Source organism: Bufo bufo, chromosome 7 (genome assembly GCF_905171765.1).
Source record: "Bufo bufo chromosome 7, aBufBuf1.1, whole genome shotgun sequence".
NCBI lineage: Eukaryota > Metazoa > Chordata > Amphibia > Anura > Bufonidae > Bufo > Bufo bufo.
In genome coordinates, this window is record NC_053395.1 from 2,006,295 (window position 1) to 2,023,254 (window position 16,960).

Here is a 16,960-nt window from a genome sequence, read left to right on the forward strand (position 1 = left end):
TAGTCTGCACTGACACACTGTAACAAGTGTGTAGCTGTGACCAAGTCTAGGTAGGTGTCCAGTTTTCATTTAACAGCGATTGATTGGTGATAGAGGGGCTTCAGTTAATGAGCGAGCGGTCAGATACGTGGTTCCTGTATACACAGAGCGAGCGGTCAGATACGTGGTTCCTGTATACACAGAGCGAGCGGTCAGATACGTGGTTCCTGTATACACAGAGCGAGCAGTCAGATACGTGGTTCCTGTATACACAGAGCGAGCGGTCAGATACGTGGTTCCTGTATACACAGAGCGAGCGGTCAGATACGTGGTTCCTGTATACACAGAGCGAGCGGTCAGATACGTGGTTCCTGTATACACAGAGCGAGCGGTCAGATACGTGGTTCCTGTATACACAGAGCGAGCGGTCAGATACGTGGTTCCTGTATACACAGAGCGAGCGGTCAGATACGTGGTTCCTGTATACACAGAGCGAGCGGTCAGATATGTGGTTCCTGTATACACAGAGCGAGCGGTCAGATACGTGGTTCCTGTATACACAGAGCGAGCGGTCAGATACGTGGTTCCTGTATACACAGAGCGAGCGGTCAGATACGTGGTTCCTGTATACACAGAGCGAGCGGTCAGATATGTGGTTCCTGTATACACAGAGCGAGCGGTCAGATACGTGGTTCCTGTATACACAGAGCGAGCGGTCGCTTTCCAGGATTTATTTCATCATCCGTCAATGACAACTGAGGAACCTGCGCTCCATCCATAGTAATGAGGCTCCACCCCCTGTGCACAGGCCCCACCCCCAGTCCAATAAATAATTATCCGTCACTGCCCGTCTCCAGTTGAGATGCTCCAGTCCCGGGGCAGGACGCAGAGGCGCCTAGTCTTCTCCAGAGCTGGACTCATCCTCCGACAGGTCCGCCACCGGAAACCGCAATATGGCTGCAACCCCCGTCAGCTGGCTGAGCTCTGAGAAAGAGAAGACTGCCCAATAAATCTATGCCACGACACACTGCTGCCAGCCACACCCAGCGGCAGCCGCGACACACTGCTGCCAGCCACACCCAGCGGCAGCCGCGACACACTGCTGCCAGCCACACCCAGCGCCAGCCGCGACACACTGCTGCCAAGCAGACCCAGCGCCAGCCACGACACACTGCTGCCAGCCACGACACACTGCTGCCAGGCAGATCCAGCGCCAGCCACAACACACTGCTGCCAGCCACACCCAGCGCCAGCCACGACACACTGCTGCCAGCCACAACACACTGCTGCCAGCCACAACACACTGCTGCCAAGCAGACCCAGCGCCAGCCACAACACACTGCTGCCAGCCACAACACACTGCTGCCAAGCAGACCCAGCGCCAGCCACAACACACTGCTGCCAAGCAGACCCAGCGCCAGCCACAACACACTGCTGCCAGCCACACCCAGCGCCAGCCACAACACCCAGCTGCCAGCCACACCCAGCGCCAGCCTCAACACACTGCTGCCAGCTGCACCCAGCGCCAGCCTCAACACCCTGCTGCCAGCTGCACCCAGTGCCAGCCTCAACACCCTGCTGCCAGCTGCACCCAGTGCCAGCCACAACACCCAGCTGCCAGCCACACCCAGCGCCAGCCTCAACACACTGCTGCCAGCTGCACCCAGCGCCAGCCTCAACACCCTGCTGCCAGCTGCACCCAGCGCCAGCCTCAACACCCTGCTGCCAGCTGCACCCAGCGCCAGCCTCAACACCCTGCTGCCAGCTGCACCCAGCGCCAGCCTCAACACCCTGCTGCACCCAGTGCCAGCCTCAACACCCTGCTGCCAGCTGCACCCAGTGCCTGTCACTTACGTTCTCCGGAGACATGTAAACTAGAGAAAATCCTAATGGGGAAAAATTGGGAAAAAAAAGTCAATGAGACTCTGACCCTGGAGCTGCCGGCAGCGGCTGTACTCGCCCCTCCCGCTCTCACCTCACGGCTCCTCCGTTCTCCTTTACGCTGTCCACAAGTTTTACATAACGGCTACGAGTCGCCACATCCTGATGTCTATAGGGAGAGAAAAGTATGAGAGCGCACAGGCGAGGGCGTCGCAGAGCAAGCGCACAGGCGAGGGGAGGGCGTCGCAGAGCAAGCGCACAGGCGAGGGGAGGGCGTCGCAGAGCAAGCGCACAGGCGAGGCGAGGGCGTCGCAGAGCAAGCGCACAGGCGAGGGGAGGGCGTCGCAGAGCAAGCGCACAGGCGAGGGGAGGGCGTCGCAGAGCAAGCGCACAGGCGAGGGGAGGGCGTCGCAGAGCAAGCGCACAGGCGAGGGGAGGGCGTCGCAGAGCAAGCGCACAGGCGAGGGGAGGGCGTCGCAGAGCAAGCGCACAGGCGAGGGGAGGGCGTCGCAGAGCAAGCGCAGAGGCGAGGGGAGGGCGTCGCAGAGCAAGCGCACAGGCGAGGGGAGGGCGTCGCAGAGCAAGCGCACAGGCGAGGGGAGGGCGTCGCAGAGCAAGCGCACAGACTAAGGGGGCGTCGCAGAGCAAGCGCACAGACTAAGGGGGCGACGCAGAGCAAGCGCACAGGCGAGGGGAGGGCGTCGCAGAGCAAGCGCACAGACTAAGGGGGCGTCGCAGAGCAAGCGCACAGACTAAGGGGGCGTCGCAGAGCAAGCGCACAGACTAAGGGGGCGTCGCAGAGCAAGCGCACAGACTAAGGGGGCGTCGCAGAGCAAGCGCACAGACTAAGGGGGCGTCGCAGAGCAAGCGCACAGACTAAGGGGGCGTCGCAGAGCAAGCGCACAGACTAAGGGGGCGTCGCAGAGCAAGCGCACAGACTAAGGGGGCGTCGCAGAGCAAGCGCACAGACTAAGGGGGCGTCGCAGAGCAAGCGCACAGACTAAGGGGGCGTCGCAGAGCAAGCGCACAGACTAAGGGGGCGTCGCAGAGCAAGCGCACAGACTACCGGGGCGTCGCAGAGCAAGCGCACAGACTACCGGGGCGTCGCAGAGCAAGCGCACAGACTACCGGGGCGTCGCAGCGCAAGCGCACAGACGAGGGGGGCGACAGAGTGAGGACACACACAGATGGATGGGGTGTTGCGGGGCGTGCACCTGAAGAGCTCGTCGGTCACCAGCAGGGTGTCGATGGCCAGGGATTCGTTTGCTCGCTCCACGTGCTTAATCCTAGAAGACATGAGGGCAGGAGAGAATGAGCGGAGAAAAGGCAGTGTGAGGATGGTGAGGGTAGTGATAGCTGTCAGCTCATGCAGGATGGGGGTAGTAGTGCTGGGGGGGCGCTGTTTATTAGCGGTGGGTGCCCGCTGTATCCTGTGCCAGAAATGAGGGTGGGGAGTCAACGATAAGATCTGCAGGTGCAAACGCGGCTGATACCTCGAGGCGTCGGAAACCTCCGTCATGACCGAACCTGCTGAGATCAGGACTCACCCGTAGAGCGCGCGGTCCGGCTCGTGCTGCAGCATCTTGTAGAAATCCCCCAGCGCTTTTATCTCACTGGCGGCCTGTAACGAGCAGTGGGGGCAGCAGTCAGCGCAGGCACAGACCCGGGCTCACATGGGGGGGGGGGGGCGCGCACTCACCTTGGTGTCTGCCAGGCGGGCGGTGACCACCGGATCGCAGAGAACCTCTGCAACGACAACACAGAAATAATCACTGGAGGGCCACAAGGAGGTCGGCAGGGGCCCCGCAGTGTTTCCTCCACATCTTACCCTGGGGGCACTAGCATGCTAATTAGGGGGTGGGGCCGAATGCTGCAGCTCCCAAGATGTTAACCCTTCACAGTCAGTGCATGTTAAGGCTCTGCCTCCCAGAGTGGAACCCCACAGCAGCACAGAGGAGTGCTCCAAAGAGTCAGTGAGGTGCGGCAGATAATGACCGTCACTTCTATCCAACCAACGGCTGAGCGTTCATTTGTACCGCCAGCTGGTGAGTACTGCTCCGTTACCGCGCCACATACTCACAAACATGGCAGGTCTAGAAAGCGCATGGAGTCCATACATCGCCAACCGGAGTGAGTCCGGAAAAACAGGTGCAATCCTTACCCAAGGGTGCACTGACAACCCCCTCAAGTCCGAGGAAATGTGTGGGCCTATTAAAGGGCGTCTCCCTCCGTGGTCTGGACACGAGGCTGCGGCAGCGCCGGTTATGCCGAGGACGGGTAGGATGTGCCGGCGGGCTCGCTTTAGGACAACTCCGAGACCCCCATCTCCGATCATCACGGCTGATGAATTACGGTAGAAAAGCCCCAGAAGAAGCAGAAAACGACAGCCCGACTACCCGCGGGGCGGCACGACCATCGGGAGGCGCTACAAATCGGATCGGTCATTTGCCGTCTCTGATGGTCACCCACAGTTTATAGTAGGAAATAAGTGGAATCTGTCACGTTCCTGAGCGAGTATCAGTGGAGCATGGCACAGCGTGGTACGAGCGCGACGCCCCCCGACTTACCCGCCGGTACGAGCGCGACGCCCCCCCCGACTTACCCGCCCGCGACGCCCCCCCGACTTACCCGCCCGCGACGCCCCCCCGACTTACCCGCCCGCGACGCCCCCCCGACTTACCCGCCCGCGACGCCCCCCCGACTTACCCGCCCGCGACGCCCCCCCGACTTACCCGCCCGCGACGCCCCCCCGACTTACCCGCCCGCGACCCCCCCCCGACTTACCCGCCCGCGACGCCCCCCCGACTTACCCGCCCGCGCCGCCCCCCCGACTTACCCGCCCGCGACGCCCCCCGACTTACCCGCCCGTGACGCCCCCCGACTTACCTGCCCGTGACGCCCCCCGACTTACCTGCCAGTGACCGCGACGCCCCCCGACTTACCCGCCCGTGACTGCGATGCCCCCCGACTTACCCGCCCGTGACGCCCCCCAACTTACCTGCCAGTGACCGCGATGCCCCCCGACTTACCTGCCAGTGAGTACTTGTGCCCCGATGAGCTGTGCACCTGGAGGAACTTCCCGCGGTTTTCCAGAATGGTCTTCAGATCCTGTTTCACAGCCCGGAGGAAGAGGAACTCGCAGAATTGTTCCCGGACGAATCCAGGAGACGCCACAAGGACGACCTTCACCACTGCGGCCGCGGAAAACAGGAGACGTGTTAGAGAGACAGTCACAGGAGGCAGCGCCGCAAAAGACGAGACCGCACTCACCCTCAAAGTTTATGTGGCGAATGATTCCCTGCATGACCTGTTCATAGAACTTCTCCAGAGCCTGAGGGAGGCAGAAAACCGGACTGAGAGCCGAGCGAGAGAGCGAGAGAGAGAGCGAGAGAGGCGCCAGAGAGAGAGGCGCCAGAGAGAGAGGCGCCAGAGAGAGAGGCGCCAGAGAGAGAGGCGCCAGAGAGAGAGGCGCCAGAGAGAGAGGCGCCAGAGAGAGAGGCGCCAGAGAGAGAGGCGCCAGAGGTTGGGAGACAGACACCGGTGGGTGACATGTGGGGCTGAGACAAACCTTCTCGTGCTGGGAGCAGTTGCCCCGCCTCTTGCGCGGGATACTGGTTTCAATTTTGGCGCGGAGAAGGGTCATACTGGGTGTGACGAGACATATGTGGGCGAGACCTTCCTGCATGACAACTGCTGCCACGTCAGCGCTAAACGCAGGGTCACAGGCCTGCTCTACAGGGGAGAAAGCGGAGAGGACGGTGAGAGGCCACGCCCAGCAGCCAGCGCCCGCATCCCGCCCAGGGCGCGCCCGCACCTATGCGCTCCAGAACGATGCTGTCCCAGTGCTTCTTGGCCAGGGTGAACTTGCGGTTCAGCTCCAGTTCTATGGTGTGATAGGCTCCCATCTGGAAACAGAGCAGAAATGAGGCGCGAGGCGCCAGTCCCGGAGGCCGCCCAGAGCGGGGCACTTACCTTCACATACTGGTTCTCTTGGATGTTGATGCCTTTGACCCGGAGCTGACAGGCCTGGGAGTCAAAGTCAATGTTCTCCACGCAGATGGTGAGGGTGGTGCGGATGCGGTTACTGCCCACGCTGCCGGTCGCTGACTCTGTCTGCACCTTCCTGCAGGAGAGCCAGGGGGTCAGGACTCCGCCCACTTCTGCTGGTCCCTCCCACTACTCCTGCTGGCCACTCCCACTTCTCACCTGATGGTTGTTGCCCGCAGACTGTCGCCCACTTGCAGCAGATTATAGGTGTGCCACATGTCCTCTGCCTCCTCCGCGATCAGGGTCACCTGACTAAAGAGAGAGTGCCATGAGAGGGGGCTGGGGGGACCCCAGAGACCGGAGGGGGACCCCGGAGACTGGAGGGGGCTGGGGGGGGACCCCAAAGACCGGAGAGGGCTGGGGGGGGGGGGGGCCCCAGAGACCGGAGGGGGACCCCAGAGACCGGAGGGGGCTGAGGGGGGACCCCAGAGACCGGAGGGGGCTGAGGGGGGGGGGACCCCAGAGACCGGAGGGGGCTGGGGGGGGGGACCCCAGAGACCAGAGTGGGCTGGGGGGGGACCCCAAAGACCGGAGGGGGCTGGGGGGGGGGACCCCAGAGACCGGAGGGGGCTGGGGGGGGGACCCCAGAGACCGGAGGGGGACCCCGGAGACTGGAGGGGGCTGGGGGGGACCCCAAAGACCGGAGGGGGCTGGGGGGGGACCCCAAAGACCGGAGAGGGCTGGGGGGGACCCCAGAGACCGGAGAGGGACCCCAGAGACCGGAGGGGGCGGGGGGGGGGGACCCCAGAGACCGGAGGGGGACCCCGGAGACTGGAGGGGGCTGGGGGGGGACCCCAAAGACAGGAGGGGGCTGGGGGGGGACCCCAAAGACCGGAGAGGGCTGGGGGGGGACCCCAGAGACCGGAGGGGGACCCCAGAGACCGGAGGGGGCTGGGGACCCCAGAGACCGGAGGGGGCTGGGGACCCCAGAGACCGGAGGGGGCTGGGGACCCCAGAGACCGGAGGGGGCTGGGGGGGGGGACCCCAAAGACCGGAGAGGGCTGGGGGGGACCCCAGAGACCGGAGGGGGACCCCAGAGACTGGAGGGGGCTGGGGGGGGACCCCAAAGACTGGAGGGGGCTGGGGGGGGACCCCAAAGACCGGAGAGGGCCGGAGGGGGACCCCAGAGACCGGAGGGGGCTGGGGACCCCAGAGACCGGAGGGGGCGGGGGGGGGGGACCCCAGAGACCGGAGGGGGCTGGGGGGGGGGGCCCCAGAGACCGGAGGGGGGGGGGGGGGGGGGGACCCCAGAGACCGGAGGGGGCTGGGGGGGGGGACCCCAGAGACCGGAGGGGGCTGGGGACCCCAGAGACCGGAGGGGGCTGGGGGGGGGGACCCCAGAGACCGGAGGGGGCTGGGGGGGGGGACCCCAGAGACCGGAGGGGGCTGGGGGGGGGGACCCCAGAGACCGGAGGGGGCTGGGGGGGGGGACCCCAGAGACCGGAGGGGGCTGGGGGGGGGACCCCAGAGACCGGAGGGGGCTGGGGGGGGGGACCCCAGAGACCGGAGGGGGCTGGGGGGGGGGACCCCAGAGACCGGAGGGGGCTGGGGGGGGGGACCCCAGAGACCGGGGGGGGCTGGGGGGGGGGACCCCAGAGACCGGAGGGGGCTGGGGGGGGGACCCCAGAGACCGGAGGGGGCTGGGGGGGGGACCCCAGAGACCGGAGGGGGCTGGGGGGGGACCCCAGAGACCGGAGGGGGACCCCGGAGACAGGAGGGGGCTGGGGGGGCGACCCCAGAGACCGGAGGGGGCTGGGGGGGACGGACGACCCCAGAGACCAGAGGGGGCTGGGGGGGGACGACCCCAGAGACCGGAGGGGGCAGGGGGGGGGGGGACCCCAGAGACCGGAGGGGGCTGGGGGGGGGGGGGGGACCCCAGAGACCAGAGGGGGCTGGGGGGGGGGACCCCAGAGACCAGAGGGGGCTGGGGGGGGGGACCCCAGAGACCGGAGGGGGCTGGGGGGGGACCCCAGAGACCGGAGGGGGCTGGGGGGGGGGACCCCAGAGACCGGAGGGGGCGGGGGGGGGGGGACCCAGAGACCGGAGGGGGCGGGGGGGGGGGACCCAGAGACCGGAGGGGGCTGGGGGGGACCCCAGAGACCGGAGGGAGACCCCGGAGACTGGAGGGGGCTGGGGGGGGACCCCAAAGACCGGAGGGGGCTGGGGGGGGGACCCCAGAGACTGGAGGGGGCTGAGGGGGGGACCCCAGAGACCAGAGGGGGACCCCAGAGACTGGAAGGGGCTGGGGGGGGGACCCCAGAGACCGGAGGGGGGCCCCAGAGACCAGAGCGGGACCCCAGAGACCAGAGGGGGCCCCGGAAGGGGACCCCAGAGAACGGAGGGGGCTGGGGGGACCTCGGAGGAGTATCCCAGAGACCGGAGGGGGCCCCCAAAGACCGGAAAGGATGGGGGGGGGGGGACCGGAGAACGGAAGGACTGGGGGGGGGGGGGGGGGCCGGAGACTGGGGAGGACACAGACCGCTGGACGGCACCTCTCACCCCGCATTGTCCTTCTCCATGTCTTTACTGATCAGCTTCATGCTCGCATCTCCCAGCAGCCGGTGTCCAGCTCAGAACCGGAAGTCCTGCGTCCGCCATCTTTCTACACCCGAGGCCGGCAGGAAGCAACTGAACAGGGAGCCGCCTGCTGTCCTTGCTGCGGGAGACGACGAGGCGACAATTCCTTCTTTCATTTTCACATTTTTGATTATTAGTTACTAATAAGTTGATGGTTCCAACTGTTCTGAAATGTTATTAAATGGAGGGAGGAGAAAGATGGCGGCAAGAGAGTTTCCGGTCACATGACGCTGAAATGTGGGGTTAGAGTTCAGGAAACCTGTCAACGGACGCCATGTTAACTGCTGGCAGCAGAGCGGAAGTGCCCCGCCCCCATCACCTAGCCAACCAGCTGCAGAGCATTACTCCTACTGCAGATTCACAGTGATATATCCTGCAGATTATCACACCACTGACCTCTCTAGAGATCTGCAGAACATCGCTCTGTCCTCTCCACCTCCTGATACACAGTGTTATATCCTGCAGATTATTACACCTCTGACCTCTCTAGAGATCTGCAGAACATCGCTCTGTTCTCTCTACCTCCTGATACACAGTGATATATCCTGCAGATTATTTCACCTCTCTAGAGATCTGCAGAACATCGCTCTGTCCTCTCCACCTCCTGATACACAGTGTTATATCCTGCAGATTATTACACCACTGACCTCTCTAGAGATCTGCAGAACATCACTCTGTTCTCTCTACCTCCTGATACACAGTGTTATATCCTGCAGATTATTACACCTCTGACCTCTCTAGAGATCTGCAGAACATCGCTCTGTTCTCTCTACCTCCTGATACACAGTGATATATCCTGCAGATTATTTCACCTCTCTAGAGATCTGCAGAACATCGCTCTGTTCTCTCTACCTCCTGATACACAGTGTTATATCCTGCAGATTATTACACCACTGACCTCTCTAGAGATCTGCAGAACATCGCTCTGTCCTCTCTACCTCCTGATACACAGTGTTATATCCTGCAGATTATTACACCTCTGACCTCTCTAGAGATCTGCAGAACATCGCTCTGTCCTCTCTACCTCCTGATACACAGTGTTATATCCTGCAGATTATTACACCTCTGACCTCTCTAGAGATCTGCAGAACATCGCTCTATCCTCTCTACCTCCTGATACATAGTGATATATCCTGCAGATTATTACACCACTGACCTCTCTAGAGATCTGCAGAACATCGCTCCGTCCTCTCTACCTCCTGATACACAGTGATATATCCTGCAGATTATTTCACCTCTCTAGAGATCTGCAGATCATCGCTCTGTTCTCTCTACCTCCTGATACACAGTGTTATATCCTGCAGATTATTACACCTCTGACCTCTCTAGAGATCTGCAGAACATCGCTCTGTCCTCTCTACCTCCTGATACACAGTGATATATCCTGCAGATTATTTCACCTCTCTAGAGATCTGCAGAACATCGCTCCGTCCTCTCTACCTCCTGATACACAGTGATATATCCTGCAGATTATTACACCTCTGACCTCTCTAGAGATCTGCAGAACATCACTCTGTTCTCTCTACCTCCTGATACACAGTGTTATATCCTGCAGATTATTACACCTCTGACCTCTCTAGAGATCTGCAGAACATCGCTCTGTCCTCTCTACCTCCTGATACACAGTGATATATCCTGCAGATTATTTCACCTCTCTAGAGATCTGCAGAACATTGCTCTGTCCTCTCCACCTCCTGATACACAGTGTTATATCCTGCAGATTATTACACCACTGACCTCTCTAGAGATCTGCAGAACATCGCTCTGTCCTCTCCACCTCCTGATACACAGTGTTATATCCTGCAGATTATTACACCTCTGACCTCTAAAGATCTGCAGATCATCGCTGTCCTCTCTATCCCCTGATACACAGTGTTATCTCCTGCAGATTATTACACCACTGACCTCTCTAGAGATCTGCAGAACATCGCTCCGTCCTCTCTATCCCCTGATACACAGTGTTATATCCTGCAGATTATTACACCACTGACCTCTCTAGAGATCTGCAGAACATCGCTCTGTCCTCTCTACCTCCTGATACACAGTGATATATCCTGCAGATTATTACACCTCTGACCTCTCTAGAGATCTGCAGAACATCGCTCTGTCCTCTCTACCTCCTGATACACAGTGATATATCCTGCAGAGTATTTCACCTCTCTAGAGATCTGCAGAACATCGCTCTGTCCTCTCTACCTCCTGATACACAGTGATATATCCTGCAGATTATTACACCACTGACCTCTCTAGAGATCTGCAGAACATCGCTCCGTCCTCTCTACCTCCTGATACACAGTGTTATATCCTGCAGATTATTTCACCTCTCTAGAGATCTGCAGAACATCGCTCTGTCCTCTCTACCTCCTGATACATAGTGATATATCCTGCAGATTATTTCACCTCTCTAGAGATCTGCAGAACATCGCTCCGTCCTCTCTACCTCCTGATACACAGTGATATATCCTGCAGATTATTACACCACTGACCTCTCTAGAGATCTGCAGAACATCGCTCTGTCCTCTCTACCTCCTGATACACAGTGTTATATCCTGCAGATTATTACACCTCTGACCTCTCTAGAGATCTGCAGAACATCGCTCCGTCCTCTCTACCTCCTGATACATAGTGATATATCCTGCAGATTATTTCACCTCTCTAGAGATCTGCAGAACATCGCTCTGTCCTCTCTACCTCCTGATACACAGTGTTATATCCTGCAGATTATTACACCACTGACCTCTCTAGAGATCTGCAGAACATCGCTCTGTCCTCTCTACCTCCTGATACACAGTGTTATATCCTGCAGATTATTACACCACTGACCTCTCTAGAGATCTGCAGAACATCACTCTGTCCTCTCTACCTCCTGATACACAGTGATATATCCTGCAGATTATTACACCACTGGCCTCTAAAGATCTGCAGATCATCGCTGTCCTCTCTATCCCCTGATACACAGTGTTATCTCCTGCAGATTATTACACCTCTGACCTCTCTAGAGATCTGCAGAACATCGCTCCGTCCTCTCTATCCCCTGATACACAGTGTTATATCCTGCAGATTATTACACCTCTGACCTCTCTAGAGATCTGCAGATCATCGCTCTGTCCTCTCTACCTCCTGATACACAGTGTTATATCCTGCAGATTATTTCACCTCTCTAGAGATCTGCAGAACATCGCTCCGTCCTCTCTACCTCCTGATACATAGTGATATATCCTGCAGATTATTTCACCTCTCTAGAGATCTGCAGAACATCGCTCCGTCCTCTCTACCTCCTGATACACAGTGATATATCCTGCAGATTATTACACCACTGACCTCTCTAGAGATCTGCAGAACATCGCTCTGTCCTCTCTACCTCCTGATACACAGTGTTATATCCTGCAGATTATTACACCTCTGACCTCTCTAGAGATCTGCAGAACATCGCTCCGTCCTCTCTACCTCCTGATACATAGTGATATATCCTGCAGATTATTTCACCTCTCTAGAGATCTGCAGAACATCGCTCCGTCCTCTCTACCTCCTGATACATAGTGATATATCCTGCAGATTATTACACCACTGACCTCTCTAGAGATCTGCAGAACATCGCTCTGTTCTCTCTACCTCCTGATACATAGTGATATATCCTGCAGATTATTACACCTCTGACCTCTCTAGAGATCTGCAGAACATCGCTCTGTCCTCTCTACCTCCTGATACACAGTGATATATCCTGCAGATTATTTCACCTCTCTAGAGATCTGCAGAACATCGCTCTGTCCTCTCTACCTCCTGATACACAGTGATATATCCTGCAGATTATTTCACCTCTCTAGAGATCTGCAGATCATCGCTCTGTCCTCTCTACCTCCTGATACACAGTGTTATATCCTGCAGATTATTACACCACTGACCTCTCTAGAGATTTGCAGAACATCGCTCTGTTCTCTCTACCTCCTGATACATAGTGATATATCCTGCAGATTATTACACCTCTGACCTCTCTAGAGATCTGCAGAACATCGCTCTGTCCTCTCTACCTCCTGATACACAGTGTTATATCCTGCAGATTATTACACCACTGACCTCTCCTGAGATCTGCAGAACATCGCTCTGTCCTCTCTACCTCCTGATACACAGTGATATATCCTGCAGATTATTTCACCTCTCTAGAGATCTGCAGAACATCGCTCTGTCCTCTCTACCTCCTGATACACAGTGATATATCCTGCAGATTATTTCACCTCTCTAGAGATCTGCAGATCATCGCTCTGTCCTCTCTACCTCCTGATACATAGTGATATATCCTGCAGATTATTACACCTCTGACCTCTCTAGAGATCTGCAGAACATCGCTCTGTCCTCTCTACCTCCTGATACACAGTGTTATATCCTGCAGATTATTACACCTCTGACCTCTCTAGAGATCTGCAGAACATCGCTCTGTCCTCTCTACCTCCTGATACACAGTGTTATATCCTGCAGATTATTACACCACTGACCTCTAAAGATCTGCAGATCATCGCTGTCCTCTCTATCCCCTGATACACAGTGTTATCTCCTGCAGATTATTACACTTCTGACCTCTCTAGAGATCTGCAGAACATCGCTCCGTCCTCTCTATCCCCTGATACACAGTGTTATATCCTGCAGATTATTACACCTCTGACCTCTCTAGAGATCTGCAGAACATCGCTCTGTCCTCTCTACCTCCTGATACACAGTGATATATCCTGCAGATTATTACACCACTGACCTCTAAAGATCTGCAGATCATCGCTGTCCTCTCTATCCCCTGATACACAGTGTTATCTCCTGCAGATTATTACACTTCTGACCTCTCTAGAGATCTGCAGAACATCGCTCCGTCCTCTCTATCCCCTGATACACAGTGTTATATCCTGCAGATTATTACACCTCTGACCTCTCTAGAGATCTGCAGAACATCACTCTGTTCTCTCTACCTCCTGATACACAGTATTATATCCTGCAGATTATTACACCTCTGACCTCTCTAGAGATCTGCAGAACATCGCTCTGTCCTCTCTACCTCCTGATACATAGTGATATATCCTGCAGATTATTTCACCTCTCTAGAGATCTGCAGAACATCGCTCCGTCCTCTCTTCCTCCTGATACATAGTGATATATCCTGCAGATTATTTCACCTCTCTAGAGATCTGCAGAACATCGCTCCGTCCTCTCTACCTCCTGATACACAGTGATATATCCTGCAGATTATTACACCACTGACCTCTCTAGAGATCTGCAGAACATCGCTCCGTCCTCTCTATCCCCTGATACACAGTGATATATACTGCAGATTATTACACCTCTGACCTCTCTAGAGATCTGCAGAACATCGCTCCGTCCTCTCTACCTCCTGATACACAGTGATATATCATGCAGATTATTACACCTCTGACCTCTCTAGAGATCTGCAGAACATCGCTCTATCCTCTCTACCTCCTGACATACATAGTGATATATCCTGCAGATTATTACACCTCTGACCTCTCTAGAGATCTGCAGAACATCGCTCTGTCCTCTCTACCTCCTGATACACAGTGATATATCCTGCAGATTATTTCACCTCTCTAGAGATCTGCAGAACATCGCTCTGTCCTCTCTACCTCCTGATACACAGTGATATATCCTGCAGATTATTTCACCTCTCTAGAGATCTGCAGATCATCGCTCTGTCCTCTCTACCTCCTGATACACAGTGTTATATCCTGCAGATTATTACACCACTGACCTCTCTAGAGATTTGCAGAACATCGCTCTGTTCTCTCTACCTCCTGATACATAGTGATATATCCTGCAGATTATTACACCTCTGACCTCTCTAGAGATCTGCAGAACATCGCTCTGTCCTCTCTACCTCCTGATACACAGTGTTATATCCTGCAGATTATTACACCACTGACCTCTCCTGAGATCTGCAGAACATCGCTCTGTCCTCTCTACCTCCTGATACACAGTGATATATCCTGCAGATTATTTCACCTCTCTAGAGATCTGCAGAACATCGCTCTGTCCTCTCTACCTCCTGATACACAGTGATATATCCTGCAGATTATTTCACCTCTCTAGAGATCTGCAGATCATCGCTCTGTCCTCTCTACCTCCTGATACATAGTGATATATCCTGCAGATTATTACACCTCTGACCTCTCTAGAGATCTGCAGAACATCGCTCTGTCCTCTCTACCTCCTGATACACAGTGTTATATCCTGCAGATTATTACACCTCTGACCTCTCTAGAGATCTGCAGAACATCGCTCTGTCCTCTCTACCTCCTGATACACAGTGATATATCCTGCAGATTATTACACCACTGACCTCTAAAGATCTGCAGATCATCGCTGTCCTCTCTATCCCCTGATACACAGTGTTATCTCCTGCAGATTATTACACTTCTGACCTCTCTAGAGATCTGCAGAACATCGCTCCGTCCTCTCTATCCCCTGATACACAGTGTTATATCCTGCAGATTATTACACCTCTGACCTCTCTAGAGATCTGCAGAACATCACTCTGTTCTCTCTACCTCCTGATACACAGTGTTATATCCTGCAGATTATTACACCTCTGACCTCTCTAGAGATCTGCAGAACATCGCTCTGTCCTCTCTACCTCCTGATACATAGTGATATATCCTGCAGATTATTTCACCTCTCTAGAGATCTGCAGAACATCGCTCCGTCCTCTCTTCCTCCTGATACATAGTGATATATCCTGCAGATTATTTCACCTCTCTAGAGATCTGCAGAACATCGCTCCGTCCTCTCTACCTCCTGATACACAGTGATATATCCTGCAGATTATTACACCACTGACCTCTCTAGAGATCTGCAGAACATCGCTCCGTCCTCTCTATCCCCTGATACACAGTGATATATCCTGCAGATTATTACACCTCTGACCTCTCTAGAGATCTGCAGAACATCGCTCCGTCCTCTCTACCTCCTGATACACAGTGATATATCATGCAGATTATTACACCTCTGACCTCTCTAGAGATCTGCAGAACATCGCTCTATCCTCTCTACCTCCTGACATACATAGTGATATATCCTGCAGATTATTACACCTCTGACCTCTCTAGAGATCTGCAGAACATCGCTCTGTCCTCTCTACCTCCTGATACACAGTGATATATCCTGCAGATTATTACACCTCTGACCTCTCTAGAAATCTGCAGATCATCGCTCCGTCCTCTCTACCTCCTGATACACAGTGATATATCCTGCAGATTATTACACCTCTGACCTCTCTTCACAATCTCCATGTGTGGGAATCCTCTGGGCTGTGGAGCTTGCAGTCTTCCCTCCCTTCCCCCCAGTATCAGTGATACTCCCCCCTTCAGGTGTCCTGCCTGCTGCTGGAGGTGGGGGAGGGGAGCAGGTATATATCTGGGGAGGGGGGGGGGTCTCTATCACTTCCCTGCTTGGTTCCTCAGGTGAGTAGTGGGGCTGGGGTCTTACTCCTCAGATGGTGGTTGGGGGTGGTCTTCCTGTTTTGTTTAGGTGATTGGGGGTCTTACTCCTCTACTTGGTTCCTCAGGTGGGGATGGTGGTTGGGGGGTGGTCTTTGTGTTTTATTGCCTGAAGGTTTAGGAGGTTGGGTAGTGGTGATGGAGGCTGTTGGGTTTCTGTTGGGGGTGGTCTTCTTGTTGTCCAGGGGTGTGCGGTTTTGGGGGGGTTATTAGCCAGCCCCCAGAGAGAAGAGGTCTTCTCCTTGAGTTGGGGGTCCTCCTGGATGTCCGGGGGCAGTCCTCTAACGCTGTGCTCTGACCCCTCTCTTCCTTGCAGTGCTCTCCTGTTGAACATGGCTTCCACTGGACTCCAGCTCCTGGGCATGGCGTTGGCCCTGATTGGCTGGGTTGGCGCCATCATCACCTGCGCGCTGCCCATGTGGAAGGTGACGGCGTTCATCGGTAATAACATTGTGGTGGCGCAGGTCATCTGGGAAGGACTGTGGATGAACTGCATTGTGCAGAGCACCGGACAGATGCAATGTAAGGTCTACGACTCCATGCTGGCGCTCCCCCAGGACCTGCAGGCCGCCCGCGCCCTCACCATCATCTCCATCCTGGTGGCCATCTTGGCGGTTCTGATTGGCATTGTGGGAGCTAAGTGTACCAACTGCGTGGAGGAGGAGAACACCAAGGCGCGGGTCAGCCTGGTGGCCGGCGTGGTTTTCCTGGTGGCCGGCACCCTCATGTTGATCCCTGTGTGTTGGTCGGCAAACACCATCATCCGTGACTTCTACAACCCGCTGGTGGTGGAGGCGCAGAAGCGGGAGTTGGGGGCTTCGCTCTACATTGGGTGGGCGGGTTCTGCCCTCATGCTGCTGGGTGGTGGTCTTCTCTGCTGCTCCTGTCCCAGGAAGTCTGACATCCCGTACACCGCCCGCTACACGGCGGCCCCATCCCAGGCCCGCAGCGACTACCCCAGCAAGAACTACGTGTGAGGCCTGCGC

General features: G+C 56.6%; 2 protein-coding genes across 3 annotated transcripts; one reads left to right on the forward strand and one right to left on the reverse strand.

Moving 5' to 3' along the window:
* Window positions 1–245: 245 nt before the first annotated feature.
* On the reverse strand, window positions 246–8,603 carry PELO (pelota mRNA surveillance and ribosome rescue factor). 2 transcript variants are annotated; one of them, XM_040439417.1, is made up of 13 exons: window positions 8,407–8,599; window positions 6,067–6,159; window positions 5,833–5,983; window positions 5,675–5,765; window positions 5,429–5,592; window positions 5,131–5,191; window positions 4,890–5,051; window positions 3,560–3,606; window positions 3,408–3,481; window positions 3,075–3,146; window positions 1,955–2,029; window positions 1,834–1,865; window positions 246–963 (listed from the first exon to the last, which is right to left on the reverse strand). In XM_040439417.1, exons 1-13 carry the CDS (start codon window positions 8,445–8,447, stop codon window positions 875–877), a joined length of 1,152 nt encoding a protein of 383 aa, XP_040295351.1. In that variant the 5' UTR covers window positions 8,448–8,599; the 3' UTR covers window positions 246–874. The 2 variants fall into 2 exon arrangements, with proteins under 2 accessions (XP_040295351.1, XP_040295353.1); XM_040439419.1 differs by lacking the exon at window positions 3,075–3,146 and having other exon boundaries at window positions 8,407–8,603.
* Window positions 8,604–16,303: 7,700 nt separating this feature from the next.
* Window positions 16,304–16,951, forward strand: LOC121008014 (claudin-4-like). Its single transcript, XM_040440286.1, has one exon. The coding sequence runs from the start codon at window positions 16,307–16,309 to the stop codon at window positions 16,949–16,951; it is 645 nt and encodes a 214-aa protein (XP_040296220.1). The 5' UTR covers window positions 16,304–16,306.
* Window positions 16,952–16,960: the final 9 nt, after the last annotated feature.

Coding starts and splice junctions, on each gene's coding strand:
- PELO (XM_040439417.1), bottom strand. CDS start 8,447: ATGAAGCTGATCAGTAAAGACATGGAGAAGGACAATGCGGG. Junction 5,984..6,066: donor CTGCGGGCAACAACCATCAG/GTGAGAAGTGGG, acceptor GCTCTCCTGCAG/GAAGGTGCAGACAGAGTCAG. Junction 2,030..3,074: donor GTGACCGACGAGCTCTTCAG/GTGCACGCCCCG, acceptor CTCTCCCTATAG/ACATCAGGATGTGGCGACTC.
- LOC121008014 (XM_040440286.1), top strand. CDS start 16,307: ATGGCTTCCACTGGACTCCAGCTCCTGGGCATGGCGTTGGCCCTGATT.